Source organism: Scyliorhinus torazame, chromosome 1 (genome assembly GCF_047496885.1).
Source record: "Scyliorhinus torazame isolate Kashiwa2021f chromosome 1, sScyTor2.1, whole genome shotgun sequence".
NCBI classification, from domain to species: Eukaryota; Metazoa; Chordata; class Chondrichthyes; order Carcharhiniformes; family Scyliorhinidae; genus Scyliorhinus; species Scyliorhinus torazame.
Window position 1 is genome coordinate 246,674,399 of NC_092707.1, and position 24,068 is coordinate 246,698,466.

The 24,068-nt window shown below is 50.9% G+C and overlaps 1 protein-coding gene across 3 annotated transcripts in view; it reads right to left on the reverse strand.

Annotated features, from left to right (window-relative positions):
- Positions 1–24,068, reverse strand: part of LOC140420229 (retinol dehydrogenase 13-like) — a 213,744-nt gene that overhangs the window by 60,171 nt on the left and 129,505 nt on the right. For 2 of the 3 annotated variants that reach the window (XM_072504269.1, XM_072504264.1), the window contains exon 3: positions 5,160–5,306. The exons of the other annotated variant lie outside the window; for it this stretch is intronic. In XM_072504269.1, coding sequence (XP_072360370.1) covers positions 5,160–5,306 — 147 coding nt within the window. The remainder of the gene's footprint in view (positions 1–5,159; positions 5,307–24,068) is intronic. 3 annotated transcript variants of the gene reach the window in all.

Genomic DNA, 24,068 nt, shown 5'->3' on the forward strand with positions numbered 1-24,068 from the left:
ACGCCAAATTGCTAGCAAAGGTGCTGGCATCGAGGATAGAGGACTGTGTCCCGGGGGTGGTGCACGAAGACCAGACAGGATTCGTAAAGGGGAGACAACTAAATGTCAACGTGCGACGGCTATTAGGGGTGATAATGATGCCCCCAGTAGAGGGGGAGGCAGAGATAGTGGCGGCAATGGATGCAGAGAAGGCATTTGACAGGGTGGAGTGGGAGTACCTATGGGAGGTGCTGAGGAGGTTCGGGTTCGGGAACGGGTTTATTAGCTGGGTCAAACTCCTTTATGGGGCCCCAATGGCAAGTGTGGTCACGGGTCGGCAAAGATCGGAGTATTTCCGACTATACAGGGGAACAAGACAGGGATGCCCGCTATCTCCATTACTGTTCGCGTTGGCAATTGAACCACTGGTCATGGCGCTGAGAGACTCCAGGAAATGGAGAGGGGTGATTAGAGGGGGAGAAGAACACCGAGTGTCACTCTACGCGGACGACCTACTGTTGTATGTGACGGACCCAGTGGGGGGGGATGACAGAGGTCATGCAGATATTGAGGGAGTTCGGAGATTTCTCGGGATATAGGCTTAACATGGGGAAGAGTGAACTTTTCGTGATACACCCTGGGGACCAGAGTAGAGGGATAGATGGCCTGCCTCGAAGGAAAGTGGAAAGAAACTTCCGATACCTGGGGATTCAGATAGCCAGGAGCTGGGGAACCTTGCACAGACTTAATCTGACACGACTGGTAGAACAAATGGAAGAGGACTTCAAGAGGTGGGACATGCAGCCACTGTCACTGGCGGGCAGAGTGCAGGCAATTAAGATGATGGTCCTCCCGAGGATCCTATTTGTATTCCAATGTCTCCCTATACTGATCACTACTTTAAAAAAATAGACAGGAGCATCACGAGCTTCGTGTGGGCAGGGAAAGTCCCGAGGGTAAGGAGGGGGTTCTTACAACGTAGCAGAGACAGAGGGGGACTGGCGCTGCCGAATTTGGGTGACTACTATTGGGCCGCCAATGTGGCGATGATCCGTAAATGGATGATAGAGGGAGAGGGAGCGGCGTGGAAAAGACTAGAGAGAAAGTCCTGTAAAGGGACGAGTCTAGAGGCGCTGGTGACGGCGCCACTACCGTTCTCACCCAAAAAATTTACCACAAACCCAGTGGTGGCGGCAACATTAAATATCTGGGGACAATGGAGGCGACAGAGAGGTGTGCTGGGAGCCCTGGTGGGGTCCCCAATCAGGAACAACCATAGGTTTGCCCCAGGGAGGATGGATGGAGGATTCCAGAGCTGGCACCAGTTGGGAATTAGGAGGGTGGGAGATTTATTTATAGACGGGACGTTTGCGAGCTTGGGAGCGTTGGAGGAAAAGTATAAGCTGCCCCGGGGAAATTTCTTTAGGTATATGCAGGTGAGGGCGTTCACAAGACAACAGGTGAGGGAATTTCCATTGCTCCCGACACAGGGGATCCAGGATAGAATGCTCTCGGGGGTGTGGGTCGGGGAGGGCAAGGTGTCAGAGATATACCGAGAGATGAGAGAAGAGGGGGAGGAGCTGGTGGGCGAACTAAAAGGAAAGTGGGAAGAAGAGCTCGGGGAGGAGATAGAGGAGGGTCTGTGGGCTGATGCCCTAAGCTGGGTAAATTCCTCTTCCTCGTGCGCCAGGCTTAGCCTGATTCAATTTAAGGTGCTACATAGAGCACACATAACGGGAGAAAGGTTGAGCAGGTTCTTCGGAGTGGAGGACAAGTGTGGGAGGTGTGGCGGAAGCCCGGCAAACCACACACATATGTTTTGGTTGTGCCCGGCACTGGAGGGGTATTGGAGGGGAGTGACGGGAGTGATTTCGAAGGTGGTGAAGGTCCGGGTCAAACCAGGCTGGGGGTTAGCTTTATTTGGAGTTGCGGATGAGCCGTGAGTGCAGGAGGCGAAAGAGGCCGATGTCGTGGCCTTTGCGTCCCTAGTAGCCCGGCGTCGGATTTTACTCATGTGGAAGGAAGCGAAACCCCCCGGACTGGAGGCCTGGATAAACGATATGGCGGGGTTCATAAAACTGGAGCAGATTAAGTTTGCACTGAGAGGATCGGCTCAAGGGTTCACCAGAAGGTGGCAACCATTCCTCGACTACCTAGCGGAACGTTAGAGAGAAGATAGATGACCAGCAGCAGCAACCCAGGGGGGAGGGGAAAGTTTCATTTTATGTTAATTGATTAGTTTATCATGTTGGTTAGTTACTTTTTATTAGACTGTGGTTATCATGTTACATGTACTGTTAAATTTTTTAAAAAATGTTTGATGTGTAAGGGGGAAAAAAATTGTGATCGAAAAATTTCAATAAAATATATTAAAAAAAAAAAAAGAAGGTGGTGGTGAGTTGCCTTCTTGAACCGCTGCAATCCCCGAGGTGTAGGCATACCCCTGTGCTGTTAGGGAGGGAGTTCCAGGATTTGCCCCAGCGGCAGTGAAGGAATGGCGACATATTTCCAAATCAGGGTGGTGAGTGACTTGGAGCGGAACCTCCAGGTGGTGGGGTTCTCAGGTATCTGCTGCACTTGTCCTTCTAGATGGGTAGTGGGTTTGGAAGGTGCTGTCTAAGGAACCTTGGTGCTTAACTAGTCTGTGAGACAGCTCCCCCAACTTTGACCAAACCCCTAGATGTTAGTTAGGAGGACTTTGCAGGGTCGACAGGGCTGGGTTTGCAGTTGTTGTTTCCGGTGAGTGGTGGTCCGTCTGATTTCATTCCTTTTTTATGTTTTCATAGCGGTTGAATACAATTGAGTGGATTGCTAGGCCATTTCAGAGTGTATTTAAGAGACAACCACATTGCTGTAGGACTGGAGTCACATGGAGGCCAGACCAAGTAAGGATGGCAGATTTCCTTCCCCAAAGGATGGGTTGGGGAGGGTGACGTGGTTCATGTTGTGTACTTTCAAAAGCCATTCGATAAAGCACCACAGAACAGATGTGTTAGCAAAACTGTCCAGATCAAATTCATAGAATCACAGAATTCTTACAGTGCAGAAAGAAGCCATTCAACCCATCTAGTTTGCACCAGCCCTTTGAAAGACCACCCTACCTCGGCCCAATCCCCCGCCCTATAACCTCACCCTAAGGGGCAATTTCGCTTGGCCAATCCATCTAACCTGCACACCTTTGGACTGTGGGAGGAAATCGGAGCACTCAAAAATGAAACCCACGCAGGAATGTGCAAACTCCACACAGAATCGGCCGAGGGCAGAATTGAATTTGGGTCCTGTGGTGATGTGCATCACTGTAAATATATGTAAGCTAGCCAGACACTAGAGGGAGCACCAGAAACATCACACACACACACACACTCAACCAATAGATAAGTTAGATAGGAGGCGACCAATGGACATTCACGATACACAAGGAGGTGACACGACCACAGGGGGGCATTACACCAACCCATATATAAAGGACACCACACACATGATCTCCCCATTGGCCAGTGGAGACAGTCAGTGAGGACAAGCACAGGGTTGATTCAATATTACACCCACCACGTGGAAGACAGCAGCTGGTTAGTCAGTTTGGGTAGCTATAATAGGATTAGCAGTAGTGTCGAACTCAAGTTATAAAAGTGTACATAGTGTAAATAAATGTGTTGAAGTTATCTACACGTCTGGACCTTCCTTTGACAAATGCAACACAAGGAAGCGCTTATGTTACAAAGGAAACATAACAAAACAGGTCCCTGGCGCTGTGAGGCAGCAATGCGAACCACTGTGCCACCCCTGCCCCTTGGGTCTGTTTCCTTTCGTTACTGATCCTTCTGTAAGTGGAAGCAATTTTATCCCTAAGGAATTAGAGCGGCAGCGACTGTGAGGATAAAATAAAATTGATTAAGGGTCTGAAAGCAGAGTATAGTAATGAATGGTTGTTTACAAGACTGGAAGGAAATATACAGCAGTGACCCTCAGGGACCATGACTCCATTCCTCCCTCCACACCCTTAGAATCATAAACTCATAGAAGTTACAGTGCAGAAGGAGGCCATTCGCCCATCGGGTCTGCACCGGCTCTTGGATAGAGCACCCGACTTAAGCCCACACCTCTACCCTATCCCCGTAACCCCACCTAACATTTTTGGACACTTAGGGCAATTTAGCATGGCCAATCCACCTAACAGCACATCTTTGGACTGTGGGAGGAAACCGGAGCACGCGGAGAAAACCCACGCAGACACAGGGAGAACGTGCAGACTCCACACAGACAGTGACCCAAGCCGGGAATCGAACCTGGGACCCCAGAGCTGTGAAGCAACAGTGCTAACCACTGTGCTACCGTGCCCATGTGGTTGCATGTCATTCAGTCTACAGCTGTCTTCCAGCCCAAAAGACAGCAAACCTGTAAAACATGGCAGGAACTGGGAATTCTTACTTCCGAATTTCCCTTCTGCAAATTGTCCCCCTCCTGCCCAGGCCCTTCTGGCTCCAAGTTATCAGGTCTATGGAATACAAAACCAAGAAAGTTATGTTAAACCTTTCTAAATCATTGGGTCAGTTCTGGGCACCACACATTAAGAAGGATGCCAAGGGCTTGCAGAGGATGGAAAGGAGATTTACTGGAATGGGATTGGTGATATCAGTTATATGGTGAAACCAGAGAAGCTAGGATTGTTCCCCTTAAAGCAAGGAAAAGCAAGGGGAGATTTTAAAAAGATATTCAAATTATAAAGCAGAAAATTGCTTCAACTTACAGAAGGATCACTAACCAAAGGAAACAGATCCAAGGAGCAGGAACTATGATCTGGACTGCACTGCCTGAAAGAGTGGCAGAAGCAGGTTCAACAGTAACTTTCAAAAAGAATGCTCTGTGGAGGAAAATTGCAAGGTTATGGGGAAAGAATAAGTAGCTTGGGCTAATTGGATAGCTCTTTCATGTACATTGATTCAAAAAGTCTCCTTTTGTGCTGTAAGATTGTGCGATTTTTCCAGAAATTATATAAATTGTTTTCTCAAATTTAGTTTTACATCAGTTATTTTGCAATTGTGTTGAATGGATAAAAGCAACCCTTTTCCACTAAAATTCAAAAATAGCAAATGAAATCAACCAGGTTAGAAAATAAGTGACCTGCTATAATTCAGTACAAACTAGTCTCAAATGGCTGATGGAAGTAATCAATGTTTTACCTTCAGTTACTTTTTTGGCAAACTCTCGAATCGATTTAAGTGATGCAAGGTTAAGGTGCCCATGATGACTCAGAGTTTCACTTCTAATTTCTCGAGCTGCTGTTTCACATTTCTCCATATCCCGACATGCCATTATAATCCTGCCACCTACACAGAGAGAAGGATTTTAATACAATTTTCCAGCCCTTCCTTGCTCATTACCACATTTTTGTTCTCTTAGAAGTGCCAACACCTACTAGGTTAAGATTTCACAGATCCCAACAGCCCACATTATTGACCATTCTTCATGCACAAATCTAAGCAGCGAGTGTTAGCAGGTTACTGGGTTGTTACTGTTGTTGAGAAGTTCAATTATCATCTCCCGATAGCCACATGTGTACTTTTCAACAGGATTTTAAAAGTTTATTCTGGGGGTGGTGCTTCTGGAAAAGCTGGCATTTATTGTGCATCGCTTGTTTCCCAAGGTGATAATGATGGACCTTCTTGAAGTATTGCAGTTTGTGTAAAGGTACCCCTATAATGCGGTTAGGTATGGATTCTGACAGCAACCATAAAGGAACAGTAATATATGTCAAATCAAGATGGCCTGTGACAAAGGACAACTTTGAGCTGATGACATTCTTATGTACCTGCTTCCTTCGTCATCCTAGATTGTAGGTACTGTGGGTTTAGGAGATATTGTCAAAGAAATAGTAGCAAGTTGCTGCAGTTCAACATGTGTACAGCACATACTATAGCCACAGTACGTTAGCAAGTCCAGGGAGTGGATGTTTAGGGACTACATTGAAAACACAAGCACAGATCTTGGGTCTTCTGACTTTTATAGTTTAGTGGTTTCCTGTGAAATACCAATACCCACAAAGCCATCATGGGAGCTTATATAATTGTTCAATAAAAAATATTTCAAAGTGGCCCAGACCCCTGATTCTATTGCCAAGAATGCAGGCTTTCTGTTCCCAGACTGATACCATTTCACCTGTCACTAGGTGGACTAAGGCAGCAATCAGCCAGGCCTTCTTTCTGATTTTCATTCCCCATTCAGTAGACCAGCTCAGCCTCGCTCTAGCACCATTTATAATTATATCATGTCTTTAATGTAATTAAAAAATCAAGACATTTCAGAAGAGCATTTTAAACAAAATATAAAACAAGCAACATTTTTTATTGTTGATTTAAAAAGAAATCCCCCCCCCCCCACCACACCAACACCACCAATTAGGGGGCAATTTAGCATGGCCAGTCCACCTACCCTGCACATCTTTGGGTTGTGGGGGTGAGACCCACATAGACAAGGGGAGAATGTGCAAACTCCACACAGACAGTAACCCGGGGACTGGGATTGAACCTGGGTCCTTGACGCCGTGAGGCAGCAGTGCTAACCAATGTGCCGCTCAAAACCAAGAAACATTAGGGAAGATTAGACTATATGATCAAAGCTGGCCAAAGAGCCAGGTTTTAAAGAACATCTTAAAGGAGGAAAGCAAGACAGGGAGGAGAGCTGTATGGATGGTATTCCAGAGGTTAGGGTCTAGACAGCTGGAGGCATTTCCACCAGTGTTGCAACAATTAAAATCAGGAAGCTCAAGAGGTCAGAATTAGATGAGCGCAGATATCTCGGAGGAATGTGGGGCTGGTGAGAATACAGAGGTGGGGAAGGGTGTGGTCATTGACCGATTTGAAAAGGAGGAGTATAATTTTAGAATCAAGGCATTGTTGATTGGGAGCCAATATAAGTCAGCGAGCACAGGGATGGTGAGTGAATGGGATATGATGCGAGTAAGGACATAAGCAAGGATAGACAAGTCGAGGTAACAAAGGCATGAATGAGGATTTGAGCAGCAACGAGCTAAGGCAGGAGAGAGGTTGGGTGAATTATAGAGTGGAAATGGCCTGACTTGGTGCTAGCATGGATAAGTGGTTGGGAGCCCAACCTGGAGTCAAATTTGATATCCAAGTGGCAAATAGTCCTGTCGCAGACAGTTTCCAGGGAGAGGGATGGAGTTGGTTGCTTGAGAGCAGAGTTTAAAGCGTGGAGCAAAGACAATGGCTCCATTTTTTCCAAAATTTAATTGAAGAATTTTCAGTATATCCAGTACTGGTTGTCAGGTATGATAATAATAATCTTTATTAGTGTCATAAGTAGGCTTACATTAACACTGCAATGAAGTTACTGCGAAAATCTCCTAGTTGCCACACTCCAGCGCCTCGGTACACTGAGGGAGAAATCAGAATGTCCAATTCACCCAAAAAGCTTGTCTTTCGGGACTTGTGGGAGGAAATTGGAGCACCCGGAGGAAACCCACGCAGACACGGGGAGAACGCGCAGACTCCGCACAGACAGTGACCCAAGCCGGAATCAAACCTGGGACTGTGAAGCAACAGTGTTAACCACTGAGCTACCGTGCCACCCATAATTTAACCGAGGCGTCAAGAGGGTTGCTGATGAGGTACAGCTGAGTGTCATCATCATATATGGCAAAGCCAATACCGTGCTAATGACATCAGGGGACAGCATGTAACTGAGAAATGGGACGGGGCTAAAAATAATTACTTGGGGAACACAGAAATAACTGTATGGGAGTGGGAAAGTAGTCATTGGAAGTGATACTCTGGTAACGATTTGATAAATAAGAATGGAACCAGGCAAGAGCAGTCCCACCCAGTTGAACAATCGTGGACAGGTGTTGGAAAAAGGCGGTGTAGTCAACCATACTGGTCAAGAAAGAGAAAAGATAGCTTACCTTTGTCACAGTCATACAGGATGCCATTTGTGACTTTGCCAAGAGTCATTTTGGTACTGTAGCAGGAGCATAAATCAGATTGGAGGAATTCAAACATAAAGTTCCAGGAAAGATGGGCACGAATTGAGAGGCCACAAAATGTTCAAGAGTTTGGAGAGGAAAGGGAGGTTGGAGATGGAGCAGTAGTTTGTAAGAACCGTGGGATCCAGGATTGTTTTTTTTAAAGAGGGCTGATAATGGAATACTTAAAAGGAGAAAGGGCCAACACTTGAAGAGAGATTGAACAATATCAACTAACATGGGGACCAGGACAGAAAGCTGGGTGGCTTTTAATAATTCATTTATGGGATGTGGGCGTCGCTGGTTAGGGGAGAATTTATTGTCCAACCCTAGTGGCCCTTCCGAAGGTGGCGGTGAGTTGACTTCTTGAACCACTGCAGTCCCGGAGGTGTAGATACACCCACATTGCTGTCAGGGAGGGAGTTCTAGAACTTTTACAGAGCAACAGTGAAGGAACGACAATATATTTCCACATCAGGATTGTGAGTGACTAGAACTTCCAGGTTGTTGGGTTCCCAGGTATCTGCTGCCCTTGTCCTTACAGACGGTAGTGGGTTTGGAAGGTGCTGCCTAAGGAGCTTTGCCGAGTTTCTGCGGTGCATCTTGTAGATGGTACACACGGCTACCACTGTTCATCGGCAGTGGAGGGATTGAATGTTTTGGAAGGGACAGCACTCAAGCGGGCTGTTTTGTCCTGGATGGAATAGAGCTTCTCGAGTGTTGGAGCTGCACTCATCCAGGCTAGTGGAGTCCTGTAGATGGTGGACAGGCTTTTGGAGGGTTAGGAGATGAGTTACTCGTCGTAGGATTCCTAGCCTTTCACCTGGTATGGTAGCCACAGTGTTAATAGAGCTAGTCCAGTTTAGTTTCTGATCAATGATAACCCCCAGGATGTTGATTGTGGGGGATTCAGATATGGCAACGTCTGCCATTGAATGTCAAGAGACGATGGTTAGATCCTCTCTTGTAGGCGATGGTCATTGCCCGGCACTTGTGTGGTTTGCCATGTGGCCAGCCCAAGACTGGATATTGTGCAGATCTTGATGCTTTGGGCATGAGCTGCTTCATTATTTAAAATTTTTTTTTAGAGTACCCAATTAATTTTTTCCAATTAAGGGGCAATTTAGCGTGGTCAATCCACCTACCCTGCACATCTTTGGGTTGTGGGGACGAAACCCACGCAAACATGGGGAGAATGTGCAAACTCCACACGGACAGTGAGCCAGAGCCGGGATTGAACCTGGAACCTCAGCGCCGTGTACTGCTTCATTATCTCAGGAGTCCCAAATGGTCCTGAACATTATGCAATCATCGGCAAACATCCCCACTTCTTTTAAAAAAAAAAAAATTTAGAGTCCCCAATTCATTTTTTCCAATTAAAGGGCAATTTAGCAAGACCAATCCACCTAGCCTGCCCATCTTTGGGTTGTGGGGGTGAAACGCACGCAAACTCGGGGAGAATGTGCAAACTCCACACTGACTGTGACCCAGAGCCGGGATCGAACCTGGGTCCTTGACGCCGGTGCCGTGAGGCAGCTGTGCTATCCACTGTGTCACCGTGCTGCCCAACATCCCCATTTCTGACCTTATGATGGAAGGGAGGTCATTGATGAAACAGCTGAAGATTGTTGGGCCTAGGGCACTACCCTGAGGAACCCTGAGGGACTATTCTGCAGTGATGTACTGCAGCTGAGATGATTGACCTCCAACCACCACAACCATCTTCCTTTGTGCCAGGTATGACTCCAACCAGCGGAGAGAACCCCCCCCCCCCCCCCCCCCCCCACCCTCACACACGATTCCCATTGACTCTAGCTTTGCAAGGGCTCCTTGATGCAACACTCTATCAAATGCTGCCTTCATGACAGTCACTCTCACCTCCCTCTGGCATTCAGCACTTTTGTCCACGTTTGATCCAAAGCTGTAATGAGGTCAGGAGCTGAGTGACCCTGGGGGCACCCAAACTGAGCATCCGTGAGCAGGCTGTTGCTGAATAAGTGCCGCTTGATAACACTGTTGATGACTCTTTCCATCGCTTTGCTGATGGAGAGTAGACTGATAGTAATTGGCTGGGTTGGGTTTGTCCTGTACCTTGTGTTCAGGACACACTTGGCTAATTTCCACACTGTCAAGTAGATGCCAGTGTTGTAGCTGTACTGGAATAGCTTGGTTATGGGTGCAGCAAGTTATGGAGCACAAATCTTCAGTACTATTGCCAGAAAGTGTCAGGGCCCATTGCCGTTGCAGTACCTGTGCCTTCAGCCATTTCTTGATATCACGTGGAGTAAATCGTATTAGCTGAAGACTGTGATGCTGGGGACCTCTGGAAGAGGCCAAGATGGATCATCCACTCGGCACTTCTGGCTGAAGATTATTGTGAATACTTCAGCAGTTTAATAGGGTTAAGGGAGAAGGAGGTGGACCTTGGGGACAAGCTGAGCTCAGAGAAGGAACAAGGGGAGATGCGAAAGAAAGGAAAGAAAGATTAGTTCAGAGTCGGGGTAACTTTAGAGGAAGTTTGGGCCAGTGAAAGCAAGGGACACAGCAGAGGCAGCTGATTGGATGGTCTCAATGTTATAGAATCCCTACAGTGCAGGGAACCATTCTGCCTACTGAGTCTGCACCGACCCTTGGAAAAATCACCCGACCTAGGCCCAGACCCCCGCCCGATCCACGTAACCGACCTAACTGTTTTTTCTTGGATATTAAGGGGAAATTTAGCATGGCCAATCCACCTAACTTGTACATCTTTGGACTGTGGGAGGAAACTGGAGCACCCGGAGGAAACCCACGCAGACACAGAGTGAAAGTGCAAACTCCGCACAGTCACTGAAGGCCGGAATTGAACCGGGTCCCTGTGGGGCAACAATGCTAACCGTGTTAATGACAAAGGAGTCCATGAGATCCACACACTTACTTGTGGACGTGAATGTGGACAAGACAGTGGTTTAAGAAGATCATTTGTAGTTAAACCAGATGTTATCTTTGCATCCCAGGGTGGCCTGCTACATCTTTTCAAGTCTGTGTCCTTTGGACTTGGGGAGCACAGGCTAGGGCTGTGTTGGAGAAATAGCCATGGTGAGAGTTTATTGGGGACTAGGGTATCAAAGGTAAAGGTAAGGGTGCAGCTGAGGGCAGCACGGTGGCGCAGTGGGTTAGCCCTGCAGCCTCATGGCGCCCAGGTCCCAGGTTCGATCCCGGCTCTGGGTCACTGTCCATGTGGAGTTTGCACATTCTCCCCGTGTTTGCGTGGGTTTCGCCCCCACAACCCAAAGATGTGCAGGATAGGTGGATTGGCCATGCTAAATTGCCCCTTAATTGGAAAAAATGAATTGGGTACTCTAAATTTAAAAAAAAAGAAAGGGTGCAGCTGAGAAAATCAGTAGCAACAGAAATGTTATCGTGAATGGAGGGCCAAAGACTAGACAATTGGGATTTTGTATTTGAATTGGAGGACCTTTGAGCAGGGTGCTTATAGACACTGATTTGAGCTACTCACTAAAGGTATGCAAGAACAAAGTGAGTTGACTTACTATCGACCATAAGCTTTTCCTCCCTTAGGCCTGTCGTTTGTTACCACCTTAGATGATAACAAGAATTTACTACTTTAGGAATAATATGGGCAATCTGCATTCGACCAATCAATGATACAAACAGCATTAAACAGTCATCTTTATTCACTTTTGGTTTTGACATCTCATTGTTAATATATATCAATTAAAATGTCATGTTGGCAAATTTTAACACCATATAATTTGTTAAATTAGAAAGGATTGCAGCACAATAAGATCCGATGGAAGTGTGCCTATTTTATTTAAACTGAATAAGATTTTTTGGGAAGAACTGCAATAATGACTTCTATCTGATTACATGATTAAACACTGAAAATTAGAGTCCAGTCAAAATACAATTTCGATGTTTTTGCAGCTGCAAATTTCCTTGCATCTACAAGTGCAATCAAATTATTATTTTTGCTGCTATTCCTTGTAAACCACTAATTTATCTAATTCTTTCCAAAAGGGATTATCTTGTCAGATATATTAACTCTCATAGATTTTTAAAAAAACTTTTACCATCCTGAGGGCTAGAAGTTAATCAATCCAGACACTCTATTTCCAGCTAATGTCTGAAATCTTATTCACATCAAGTGAACGGGATAGTTCTGCATGGCAAAATTCAAAGCTTTTGACTGTTGCAAACTATAGCCTTGAAATTATACCTCCGTGATGGGGCGGGAAAGGGGGAGAATCGGGAAATAAAAGTCATGGAGCCCAGCTCCATTCCATGCTTCCAAACCTCAATTTTACAGCGGTAGATGTTGAGCCACCTAAGTTTCCATCACGTAGAGGTAGGACCTAACTTTGTTAAATTGAATTTGCAATAACATTTGGGATGCTATTCCCAGCCAGGCTCTGGGTCGCATTCCAAAACAAGGAACTTTATTTTAACACCCCGGCAGAGGCAGATGTGTTTGTGTGGACAAATGGCCTGGACAAGGGGCAGACAAAGCAGCGTTGAGGAAGATGCAGTGAAAGAAAGAAGAAAGAAAAGTGATGGACATAAACAATGTTTGCGCGGGACAGTACTGCCTCACTTTGAGGAAAAGCACCAGCTCACAGGAAAGGGCGAGGGCAGCGGAGCGCAGGAGAGGGTGAAGAGGAGACAGAGGGAACAGCTATTGATCGAGCACAGGGAAGGGGTAAGATCAGCCCCGGGAGGGTGGGCCACCACACCAGCAGCAAAAGCTAGTGCTAGGAAGCATGAAAGAACGGAGGGGAGGTGGGGCGGCGCACCGCCCACTGGGGAGGGAGTGTCTGGCGGGAACAGAGGAGGAAACACGATGAGAAGGAAGGGAAGAGTTTTAGATTGGCTTCAGCAGATAAGTTTTGAGCTGAAGGAACAAGCAGCCACTTTGGAGGGTTGTGGTGGTATGTATTAGGGGTCATGTGGTACCTGTGAAGCCGAGAGGCTATTGGCTGACAGGCCCCGGGTCCTGGTTGAATCTAGATAGACTTCATCGCTTCTTGTCTCGTGTAAGTCATTGTGCGCTACAATTTATTAAGTGAGCTTAAAAGACTATGGAGCTCCGGATCGCCCCGGAGTGCCTGCGGATCAGCCCCCATGCAGCGAACTCGGCGGCCGTATTCAAACACTGGCAAGCATGCTTCGAAGGCAACCTCCGAACGGCCCCCGGCCGGATCACGGAAGAGCAGAAAATGCAGGTCCTGCATTCGAGGGTAAGCCCGGAAATTTACTCACTAATAGAAGACGCAGAGGATTTCCCGACGGCGCTCGCATTGCTGAAGGGCATCTATGTTCGGCCCGTAAACCAGGTCTACGCGCGCCACCAACTCGCGACGAGACGGCAAATTCCCGGAGAATCGCTCGAGGAATTCTACGGCGCGCTGCTGATTTTGGGACGAGGCTGCAACTGCACGCCGGTGAACGCGATCGAACACAGGGACCTGCTAATTCGTGCCGCATTCGTGGCAGGTATGAACTCTCCCCAAATTCGTCAAAGACTTTTAGAAAGAGAGTCGCTAGGACTCTCAGAGGCACGGGCCCTTGCGGCCTCCCTTGATGTGGCCTCCCAAAACGCCCGCGCCTACGGCCCCGACTGCGCGGCAGCCCCTCGGGCTCCGCGGACCCCCGTCGCGACCAACTCCCCGGCAGCCCCCCCCCCGCAAGCTTGCGTGGTTAAAGCGCCAGACCATCCCGGGGGGGCCCGCTGCTATTTTTGCGGACAGGCGAAACACCCCCGGCAGCGCTGCCCGACCCGCGCAGCTACTTCTAAAAGCTGCGGCAAAAAGGGCCATTACGCGGCAGTGTGCCGGTCCCGGGGGGTCGCCGCAATCCCCGGAGAAGAACGAGGACAGCGCATCCCAAACACCCCCCAACCGCCCCCCCATGTGCGACCCGCGGGCGCCGCCATTTTGGGTCCCAGGTACCACGAGGGGAGGATGGGCGCCACCATCTTGTGACCCCCCCAGCCACGTGCGATTCATGGGGCGGCCATTTTGTCCACCCCCGACCACGTGCGACCCATCAGGGCGGCCATTTTGTCCACCCCCGGCCGCGTGCGATTCATGGCACCACCATCTTGGTTGACAACAAAGGACCCCAGCATCGACGGCTCCACGGGGTCCGAAGAAGACGCCGCGACACTACTACCACGACTGGCTTCGGTGACACTGGATCAATCGCGGCCCCGGACGCTCCAGACGACGACAACAACGGTGCTGGTCAATGGATACGAGACGCCATGCCTGATCGACTCCGGGAGCACTGAAAGTTTTATTCACCCAGACACGGTAAGACGCTGTTTTCTGACCATCCATCCAAGCACGCAAAAGATTTCCCTAGCTGCAGGATCCCACTCAGTGGAGATCAAAGGGTTCTGCATCACAAACCTAACGGTGCAAGGGAGGGAGTTCAAGAACGACAGGCTCTACATCCTGCCCCAACTCTGCGTGCCCACATTACTGGGATTAGACTTCCAGTGTAACCTTCAGAGCCTAACATTCCAATTCGGCGGCCCAATACCCCCACTCACTATCTGCGGCCTCGCAACCCTCAAGGCTGAACCGCCGTCCTTGTTTGCAAACCTCACCCCGGATTGCAAACCCGTCGCCACTAGGAGCAGACGGTACAGCGCCCAGGACCGGACATTTATCCGGTCTGAAGTTCAGCGGTTGCTGAAGGAAGGCATAATCCAGGCCAGCAATAGTCCCTGGAGAGCCCAGGTGGTAGTCGTAAAGACCGGGGAGAAGCAAAGGATGGTCGTAGACTATAGTCAGACCATCAACAGGTACACGCAGCTAGATGCGTACCCTCTCCCCCGCATATCCGACATGGTCAATCGGATTGCTCAGTATAAGGTCTTTTCCACCGTGGACCTCAAGTCCGCCTACCACCAGCTCCCCATCCGCCCAGGTGACCGCAAGTACACCACCTTCGAGGCAGACGGGCGGCTATACCACTTCCTAAGGGTCCCATTTGGCGTCACGAACGGGGTCTCGGTCTTCCAGCGGGAGATGGACCGAATGGTTGACTAGCACGGGTTGCAGGCCACGTTCCCGTACCTCGACAACGTAACCATCTGCGGCCACGATCAGCAGGACCTCGACGCCAACCTCCAAAAGTTCCTTCAGACCGCAAACGCCCTGAACCTCACATATAACGAGGAAAAATGTGTTTTTAGCACAAACCGCTTGGCCATCCTGGGATACGTAGTGCGCAATGGAGTAATAGGCCCCGACCCCGAACGCATGCGCCCCCTTATGGAATTTCCCCTCCCCCACTGCTCCAAAGCCCTGAAACGTTGCCTGGGCTTCTTTTCATATTACGCCCAGTGGGTCCCCCAGTACGCAGACAAGGCCCGCCGCTAATACAGTCCACTACCTTCCCCCTGTCGACAGAGGCTCGCCAGGCCTTCAGCCGCATCAAAGCGGATATCGCAAAGGCCACGATGCGCGCCATCGACGAGTCCCTCCCTTCCAGGTCGAGAGCGACGCATCCGGTGTAGCTCTGGCGGCCACCCTTAACCAAGTGGGCAGACCCGTGGCCTTTTTCTCCCGGACCCTCCACGCCTCAAAAATCCGCCACTCCTCAGTGGAAAAGGAAGCCCAAGCCACAGTGGAAGCTGTGCGACATTGGAGGCATTAGCTGGCCGGCAGGAGATTCACTCTCCTCACCGACCAACGGTCGGTAGCCTTTATGTTCGATAATGCACAGCGGGGCAAAATTAAGAATGACAAGATCTTAAGGTGGAGGATCGAGCTCTCCACCTTTAACTATGAGATCTTGTATCGTCCCGGAAAGCTGAACGAGCCGTCCGATGCCAACGCACAAATAGACCGCCTCCAAGCCCTCCACGAAGACCTCTGCCACCCGGGGGTCACCCGATTCTACCATTTTATAAAGTCCCGCAACCTCCCCTACTCTGTGGAGGAGGTCCGTACAGTCACTAGGAACTGCCACATCTGCGCAGAGTGCAAACCGCACTTTTTCAGGCCGGATAGAGCGCACCTGATCAAGGCTTCCCGCCCCTTTGAACGCCTCAGTTTGGATTTCAAAGGGCCCCTCCCCTCCACCGACCGCAACGCATACTTCCTGAACGTGGTAGACGTGTACTCCCGTTTCCCCTTCGCCATCCCCTGCCCCGACATGACAGCGGCCACAGTCATTAAAGCCCTTGACACCATATTCACACTGTTCGGTTTCCCCGCGTATATCCATAGCGACAGGGGGTCCTCCTTCATGAGCGACGAGCTGCGCCAGTTCCTGCTCAGCAAGGGCATAGCCTCGAGCAGGACGACTACAACCCCCGGAGGAACGGGCAAGTAGAGAGGGAGAACGGCACGGTCTGGAAGACATTCCTACTGGCCCTACGGTCCAGGGATCTCCCAGTTTCCCGGTGGCAGGAGGTCCTCCCGGACGCTCTCCACTCCATCCGGTCGCTGCTGTGTACCACCACTAACCAAACGCCGCATGAGCGCCTCCTTGTCTTCCCCAGGAAGTCCTCCTCCGGAACGTCGCTGCCGACCTGGCTGGCGGCCCCAGGACCCATCTTGCTCCGGAAACATGTGCGGGCGCACAAATCGGACCCGTTGGTCGAGAGGGTCCACCTTCTCCACGCGAACCCGCAGTACGCCAATGTGGCATACCCCGACGGCCGACAGGACACGGTCTCCCTGCGGGACCTGGCGCCCGCCGGCAACACACACACACCCCCGACACCGATCACCCCCTCCCAGCCACCGGCGCACCCCGCGACCGCCCCCTTCCCGGGAGGATCGGTCCTCCTCCCGTGCCCGCCCAGGAGTAAAACAGGAACAAACAGCGAAACGCTCCCGGAGACGACAACGCCCGAGCAAGCACCTGCACCACCACCGGGGCTGAGGCGATCGACAAGGAAAACCAGACCGCCCGCTCGACTCGTGGAATCCGCGTGACACCAAGAAAAAGCAAGAATGTTGTTGTAACAAAAAAAAAATTTTTTTTGCCCGTATTGTAAATAGTTCTCACAAACTTGTACATAGCCCAGTGTAGGGCTAAAGCTGTATTAACACAGTCCGAAATTTGTTCCAGGACCAGCCTTGTAAACCCCTACCACCATGCGAACCACCACCCCGCCGGTTTCCTTTTTAACAAGGGGTGAATGTGGTGGTATGTATTAGGGGTAATGTGGTACCTCTGAAGCCGAGAGGCTATTGGCTGACAGGCCCCGGGTCCTGGTTGGATCTGCTGACTTCTGGCTCCGCCCTGAAGGCAGAGTATAAGAGCTCGAGCTTCTCCCCGCAGCCTCATTCTGTTGCTGAGCTGCTGGGGACAAGTCTCGCTTAATAAAGCCTAGATAGACTTCATCGCTTCTCGTCTCACGTAAGTCATTGTGCGCTACAAGGGTCCCGGGACATAGGGAAACCCTGGAGTGCAGGGGTGCACCCACGTGGTGTACACATAGTTTTCGGCCATGTTGAGTGCCCCCTGAAAAAAGGGAAACCACAAAGTGCAGGGGGCCGTCCTCATGGCAAGAAAGGCGATTGCGGCCAATTTGGATGGCCCCTTAACAAAGAGAAACCCCAGAGTGCAGGGTGCGTCCACCAGGTAAGTATGGTTGATCGCGCAGGAAAGGGGGTGGGGATACGACAAAATTCCTCCACCAGGATTATCACCTGAAACGTTAGGGGACTTAATGGCCCAGTGAAAAGGTCCAGCGTCTTTGCCCATTGGAGAAATTTGAAAGCCGACATAGCCTTCCTCCAAGAGACCCACCTGAGGAAGAAGGACTGACTGCGGGTAAGAAAGGGCTGGGTGGGACAGACCGACCATTCCTGCTACGGGATGAGGGCTGGGGGGGGAAGGGGAGGGTGGGGGTAGCTATTTTGATAAGCCAGAGGACAGTGTTACTTTTCCGAAAATATTTTAATGTGGCATTTATAATTTTACCAATTTTAAACATCAGGTTTCAATAAGATCAAAACAATATAACCAACACCGCCCCCCCCCCCCCCAGTGACAAACCCCAGCCAACATGGTTTTCACAAACAGTACCACCTTCCCCAGCCCCGCCCCTTCCACTGGTTCTCCTGCCCTTACTCACCATACCGCCCCCCCCACCCCCCGGCCTCCCTCTCCCCCTTGCTGACAGCCTGGTTTTTCTCGAAGAAGTCGATGAACGGCTGCCACCTCCGGGAAAACCCCTGCAGCGATCCCATTAAGGTCAATTTTAATTTTCCCGAGTCTGAGAAACCCTGCCATGTCACTGACCCATACCCCCAACTTTGGGGGTTCTGAGTCCCTCCAGCCGAGTAAGATCCATCTCCGGGCCACCGGGGAGGCAAAGGCCAGGACTTCGGCCTCTCTCACCCCCTGGGCTCCCGGATCGTTCGACACACCAAAGATCGCCACCTCTGGACTCAGCACCACCCTCAGCTTTCACACTTCTGACATGGCGTCAGCAAACCCCTGCCTCCTCAGCCTCGGGCATGCCCAAAACATATGGACATGGTTCACAGGACCCCCCACCCGCACAGCGCCCACGCCTATCCTCCACCCCCTCAAAGAACCTGCTCATCCAGGCCACAGTCATGTGCGCCATGGGGACCACCTTGACTTGTATAAGGTTGAGCCTGCCCCACGACGAGGATGCATTAACTCTCCTCAGGGCCTCCTCTCATAATCCAGCCTCCAACTCCCCACCCAGCTCCTCTTCCCACTTTCTCTTCACTTCCCCTATCGGGGCTCCCTCCCACTCCATCAGTTCCTTGTAGATCTCTGAAACCTTCCCCCCCCCCCCCCCCCCCACTCCTGCTCACGACACCAGCTTATCCTGTAACCCCTGGGGCGGCAGGTGTGGGAAGGCCGAAACCTGCCTCCGCACAAAATCCCTCACTTGTAGATACCGGAACCCATTCCCGCCTGGCAAATCAAATTCCTCCTCCAGCTCCTCCAGGCTAGGGAAATCCTCATCAATAAAGAGATCTCCAAATCTCTCGATCCCCGCCCGCTGCCACCACCAAAATCCCCCATCCAGCCCCCCCCGGAGCGAACTTGCAGTTATCACATATCGGTGCCCATACCGACCCCCCCTCTAACCCCCTGTGCTGCCTCCACTGGCCCCACACCCTCAGGACTGCCACTACTACCGGGCTTGTGGAGTACCTGGCCAGCGAGAATGGCAGAGGTGCCGTTAACGGTGCCCCCAAACACATGTTTTTACATGAGGCCGCCTCCACCCGCTCCCACACCGACCCCTCCCCCACCTCCAGACCACCGCAATATTCACCGCCCAATAATAATTTATAAAATCCAGAAGAGCCAGCCGCAGGACCACCCCTCCCCCCCCCCTACTCCCCCAGCAGCACCTTCTTCACCCAAACAAATCCTGAGAGCACGTGTTTACTTTTTTAAAGAACGCCTTAGGGATAAAAATTGGAAGGCTCTGGAAGACTAACAAAAACCTCGGGAGGACCGTCACTTTTACTGTCTGAACCCGCCCCGCCAATGACAACGGGAGCGCATCCCACCTCCGGAAGTCCTCCCTCATCTGTTCTACCAGCCGCCCCAAATTCAGTTTATGCAGCTGCTCTCATTCCCGCGCCACCTGGATACCCAGATATCGAAAGCTCCTTCCCACCACCTTGAACGGCATCTCACCCAAACTCCTCTCCTGTCCCCTCACCTGAATCGCAAAGATCTCACTCTTACCCATATTCAATTTGTATCCGGAAACTGACTGAATTCCTCTAATATTCCCATAATCCCTCAATCCCCCCCAGCGGGACTGAAATATATAGAAGTAATTCATCCGTATATAGTGAGACCCTGTGCTCCACCTCCCGCCCCCCATCCCTGCACTATTCCCTGCCAGACCCCTGATGTTCTCAGTGCCATTGCCAACGGCTCTATAGCCAGGGCAAACAGCAGCGGGGAAAGTGGGCACCCCTGCCTTGTCCCCCGGTGTAACCTAAAATAATCTGATCTCATCCGGTCCGTCCACACACTCGCTACCGGTGCCTGCTAACAACCGGACCCAGTCCCTAAATCCCTGCCCAAACCCAAACTGCCCCAGGACCTCCTATAGATATTCCCACTCCACTCGATCAAAGGCCTTCTCTGTGTCCATTGCCACCACCACCTCGCTTCCCTCTGGAGGCATCATGAACAGATTAAGTAACCTCCTGATGTTGGCCGCCAAATGCCTCCCCTTTACAAACCCCGTCTGCTGCTCCCCTATTACGCCTGGCACACAGTCCTTGATCCTCGAGACCAAGATCTTCGCGAATAGTTTGGCATCTACATTTAACAGGGAAATAGGTCTACATGACCCACATTGTTCTGGATCATTATCTCACTTTAGAATGAGGGAAATCGGGGAGGCACTTGGCTAAGTGGTTAGCACTGGGACTATGGCACTGAGGAGACGGGTTTGAATCCCGGCCCTGGGTCACTGTCCATGTGGAGTTTGCACATTCTCCCCGTGTCTGTGTGGGTTTCACCTCCACAACCCAAAGATGTGCAGGTTTGGCCACGCTAAATTGGCCCTGAATTGGGAAAAAAATAATTGGGTACTCTTTTTTAAAAAAACATCGAGGGGGAATATTCCCAGCTCCTTTGCCTCATTGAAAGCCCTTACCAACAGCGGTCCCAATATCCCCAAGAACTTCTTGTAGAATTCCACCGGGTACCCGCTCTTACCCGACTGCATCACTTCCAGCCCCTCCACTACTTCTACCAGCCCAATTGGGGCCCCCAGGCTCTCTATCAACTCCTCATCCACCTTCGGGAACTCCAATCTTTCCAGAAACCGCCTCATCCCCTCCTCCCCGGCTGGGAATTCCGACTCATATAGCTTACTATCGAAGTCCCTGTGGTAGTCTGTGTTAGGAGGATTACGGTACCTAGTAATGCCGGAATACCATTGGTGGAGAATGTACTTGTTCCATTGGATAAGCTTGCATGTTATCTCCGCCTTGCAAAGCGGGGTATAAGAGCCCGTGCTGCCCCAGCAACTTCCTTCTGTACCTGCGCTGCTGGGGGAAACATCTAGCGTATTAAAGCCTTCATTTGTCTCCAATCTCGTTTCTGAGGTTATTGATTGTGCATCAGTCCCTAAACACCCCGTTCACCCCCGCCGGGTCCAAGACCATATTCCCACCTGTGTCCTTCACGTTCCCAATCTCCCTCGCTGCCTCCTGCTCCCTCAACTGATGCGCTAGCATCCTGCTCGCCTTCTCCCCATACTCGTATACCACCCCTCTCACTCTTCGCAACTGCCCTACCGCCTTACCCGTGGATAATAAACCAAATTCCATTTGCAGCCTCTGACATTCCTTTAGCAGCCCCGCCTCCGGGCCTCCGCATATCTCCTGTCCACATGCAGGATTTCCTCCACTAACCTTTCTATCTCCACCCGCTCCGCCTTCTCCCTATGTGCCCGAATCAATATAAACTCCCCCCATACCACTGCCTTTAGTGCCTCCCATACCGTACCTGCCGAAACTTCCCCCATGTGATTAATCTCCACATATCCCGGATGGCCTTCCTCACCGCTCACTCACCTCTTTGTCCGCCAACAGTCCCACATCCAGCCTTGGAATCTTCCCCAGCACCCGCCTCATAAATTCAACATCATCCCAGTTTGCGGCATAGATGTTCACTGACACCACCGACATCTCCTCCAGTTTCCCGCTCACCAGAACATACTTTCCCTCAGAGTCTACTTCCCATTTCAAATGCCACCCGCTTATTGATCAAAATTACCACCCCCTTCGTTTTAGAGTCCAATCCCGAATGAAATACTTGCCCAACCCGTCCCTTCCTCAATCTAGTGTGGCCCCCCCACCTTCAGGCGCGTCTCCTGTAGCATGGCCAAATCCGCCTTTATTCTTTTTAAATGTGCAAACACACAGGCCCTCTTGACTGGCCCATTCAACCCTTGCACGTTCCACTGATCAGCCTGGTCAGGGGTAGCCTACTACTACTACCCCCCGCCCCACCCGATCAACCCTAGTCCCTCTTGAGCCAGCCTCAGGCCCGCCCTTGGGCACCCACCATCATCGATCCCCTTCCCATTACTTTTTAAAAGCCCTTCCCCTGTCAGCAGTATGACCCCCCTCCCCCACTCAGTCCCCCAAACAACAACCCCTATCCCCATCCCCCCACTAACCTTCTGCTCACCTCCCACTGCGCTTCTGTGAACTAGCCCGCCCAGCTAGCCTGGCAGCCCTCGCCCAATTGAAAAGATCAACCCCCCATCTTCCAACAAAGAACAAAAACAAGCCTGAAGCCGAACAATGGCCCCAAACACAAATTACAAACACAGTGCCAAAGCATCTCCACCAAAGTTCAAAGTGCACCTTCTCCTGCAGTCCATTGTCTCTGATAAATCCTATCGCCTCCTCCGACGTCCCAAAGTATAGCTCCCGGCCTTCGTAAGTCACCCACAGACGTGCCGGGTACAACATCCCAAATGTCACCCCCTTCTTGTAGAGGGCTGCCTTGGACTTGTTGAAACTTGCTCTCCTCTTTATCTGCTCTGCACCCAGGTCCTGGTACACTTGAAGTTCACTGCCCTCCCAGGTCCAGCACCTAGTCTGCCTGGCCCTCCTCATGACCCGCTCCTTGTCTAGGAAACAATGCAAATGCACCACCATCCTCATTAGCGCCCTATGCGCTCGATCCACCTCGAGCTTGTGCGAATGCTCCCTCTCCCAGCAGCTCCTCCAGTATCCTCCCCACAAACGCGTCAGTGTCGGCTCCTTCACTCCCCTCCGGCAGGCCCACAATCCTAATATTCTGCCTGCCTGACCGGTTCTCCAGGTCTTTGACTTGCCCCTGGAGCCGCCTCTGCTGATCCCGCATTAGCCCCATCTCCGCTGCCATCAAGGCGAGCTGCTCCTCGTGTTCTCCCGCCACCTCCTCCATGTTCTGGATCACCTGACCCTGAGCCTCCAGCCTCGTCTCCACGCGGTCAGTCACCACCTTAATGGAATCCACAGCCTGGGCCAGGTCCTCCAGATTCTCCTAGTATTGCTGGGTGAACTTCTCATTGAGGAAGCCCACCAGTTGCTCTGTCTTTTTTCTTTCTTATAAATTTAGAGTACCCAATTCATTTTTTCCAATTAAGGGGCAATTTAGCATGGCCAATCCACCTACCCTGCACATCTTTTGGGTTGTGGGGGCGAAACCCACGCAAACACGGGGAGAATGTGCAAACTCCACATGGACAGTGACCCAGAGCCGGGATCGAACCTGGGACCTCAGCGCCGTGAGGCAGCAGTGCTAACCACTACGCCACCATGCTGCCCGCTCCAGCAGCTGCTCTGTTAACCACTGAGCCGGCAGGGTCGCTCCCTGACACTCCGCCATCTCCATGTGCGTCACAGGCACCACACCAACCTTTGCAGTCTGTTCCCCTCTTTTGCGACCGCTTCTGGCCCTCAGCTCCATACACCAGTGGGTCAATCTCTGCTGCTAACTCTCCTGCACCTTTTTGCTTCCTCACATCCACCTGTTAACCGGGGAAAAGGTCCGAAAAAACGCCACGAGAGGGAGCCACCAAATGTACAACCACTCACACCATGGCCGCCATCAGAAGTCCCGGAGACGGTGTTTACGGCAACAAAGACGATGACAGACCAAGGGGGACGGTACGTCATGATCAGCGATGTCCTGGGCGGGGCACCGGTGGTCCTGGTAAACATCTATGCTCCCAACTGGGATGACAGGGATTTCATAAAGAAAACCATGGCGGAAACCCCCGACATCAAAACACACCGACTCTATCATGGTGGGTTGGGGGAACTTTAACTGCTTACAGGACCCATTGATGGACCAATCAAACCCCAGAATGGTGAGAAAGACAGGCATGGCTAGGGAACTGGGAATGTTCATGGAGCAGATGGGGCAATGGACCCATGGCGGTTCCTGCACCCAGCTGAGAAGGAATTTTTGTTCTCCTCACCAGGACACACAAGGTATAGACCCGTATCGACCTCTTTGCAGTGTGGAAATCGGTGCTTCCAGAAATAGTAAGAGAAGAATACTCCGCGATAGTCATCTCCGACCACGCTCCACATTACATGGATGTGAGGTTGGAGACGAG